The 1,757-nt window shown below is 38.9% G+C and overlaps 1 protein-coding gene across 1 annotated transcript; it reads right to left on the bottom strand.

Annotated features, from left to right (window-relative positions):
• Nucleotides 1-399: 399 nt before the first annotated feature.
• Nucleotides 400-1,014, bottom strand: LOC142174546 (uncharacterized). The gene has a single exon (XM_075240360.1). The coding sequence runs from the start codon at nucleotides 1,012-1,014 to the stop codon at nucleotides 400-402; it is 615 nt and encodes a 204-aa protein (XP_075096461.1).
• Between the last annotated feature and the right edge of the window lie 743 nt (nucleotides 1,015-1,757).

Here is a 1,757-nt window from a genome sequence, read left to right as displayed (position 1 = left end):
CCTGAAACACAACTTGATACCATTTGGTTTCCAGGTCTGAGCTAAACTTCCTGAAAAGGAAGCTTTTTGAAATAATCTCCAAGATAAGAATGAGATCTTAGTGGGGATATTCCTATTCCACACCTTTGAGAGCACGAAGTTTACAGGTCTCCTTCTCCTAGTGATCTGCCAAGCTGAGGCATTGGAGAAATCTCTATTTGTTGCACGTTCCCATATTGTATAGTTTTCCTTGGGTTGATTTCCAATATTCACTGTTTGGACCTGTTGAACCATGTTTCCTGGCGGTGCTTCCCTCAATTTCTGTAGGTTCCACCTTCCATTTTGAATAAACTCCTTTATTGTTGGCTTGGCAGATCTGGATTTTATTGGATATGTGTTAGCCAATGGTCCTTTGCCAGTTCAATTGTCCCACCAAAAGCTACAATCTCCTCTATTAATCATCCAACATATGTTGGTTTCTGCTTTCCCTCTTATCTTCATCATATCTCTCCATATGTGTGATTGTTTGGTTGCTCCTTTAAATACCACTGGATGTCCTCTAGAGCAGTACTTTGCTCTAAGAAAGTTAGTCCATAGATTTTGTTGAGTTCTGAAATTCCACCATCTCTTGATTGTAATGTGTCTCCAATGTCTTGCAGACATCTGATGCCAATTCCACCCTCCTCTGTCCTCTTTGGGATAGCACAAGTTACCCCAAGAACTCCAATGATATTTGGACTTGTCATTGGTAGCTCCCCAGAAGAAATTAGCAAAGTATCTTTTCAATGTTTTGTAAGTAGCTTTTGGCGGATTCATGGCTGCAAGTATGCATGTTGGAATTGCCTGCAAAGTATGTTCAACTAAAGTTAGTTTTACTCCATGTGACAGTATCTTCCCTTGCCATCCATTGAGTCTTTTTGATATCTTAGAAACTAATCCATCAAAGTAGACTATCCTCTTCCTTCCCACAAATATAGGACATCCCAGATAAACAAATGGGAATTCTTTATTCAAGAATCCTGTAGCATTTCTCATTTTGTTTATTCTGGATGGTGATGCCTTGGGATCTGTTAAGAAAAAGCTTTTGTCTTGGTTGACCAACTGTCCTAATACTGTCTCCTATTTCTTTACCACTTTTATGACCATTCTTACTGATTTAGTGCTACCTCCTCTAGATGAATGAGACTGGAGGGGGAGATTGATGATGTCCATCTCATTGAAGAAGTATTAGGCATGTGCCTAATAAGAGTTTTCTTTGGTTTGGTAGCCAACCTTGTTGACTTGGTTTGGTTGGTAGCCAACCTTGTTGAATTAGTTTGGTTTGGTAGCCAACCTTGTTGAATTTCTTTGGTTTGGTAGCCAACTTTGTTGAATTGTGAAAAGTGTGTGTAAATTGTCAAATATTGTAGGCTTTAGAGGTTGAAGCTTTGGCTATAAAAGGAGAGCTTCAACTCTCATTTCTTCACACCAACAAAGAGAGAAAGAAAGAGTAAGGTTTCACAGACAAGGTATAAGAAAATAGTCTGTGAGGAAAATAGAGAGAGAGCGATATTGTAGTGAGGTGGGAATATCAAAAGAGGGTTATTTCTTTTGAGTGTTGTAGTGGTCTTTGGAGTATTTACCTCCGACCTACAAAGTTGTAAAATTCCTTACTATAGTGATATCAGTTGCTCCTCTCGGGGTCGTGGTTTTTTCCCTTATTCAGAAGGGTTTTCCACGTAAAAATTTTGGTGTCATTGTTACTCTTTTATTCTTGTTAATTACCGTATCTCGGTGCT

This window comes from Nicotiana tabacum, chromosome 20, assembly GCF_000715075.1.
Source record: "Nicotiana tabacum cultivar K326 chromosome 20, ASM71507v2, whole genome shotgun sequence".
In the NCBI taxonomy this organism is placed as follows: domain Eukaryota; kingdom Viridiplantae; phylum Streptophyta; class Magnoliopsida; order Solanales; family Solanaceae; genus Nicotiana; species Nicotiana tabacum.
This window is presented reverse-complemented; position numbering and strand designations above follow the sequence as displayed.

Bases quoted from the DNA above. Each gene is read 5' to 3' on its own strand.
- LOC142174546 (XM_075240360.1), bottom strand. From the start codon at position 1,014: ATGAGAAATGCTACAGGATTCTTGAATAAAGAATTCCCATTTGTTTAT.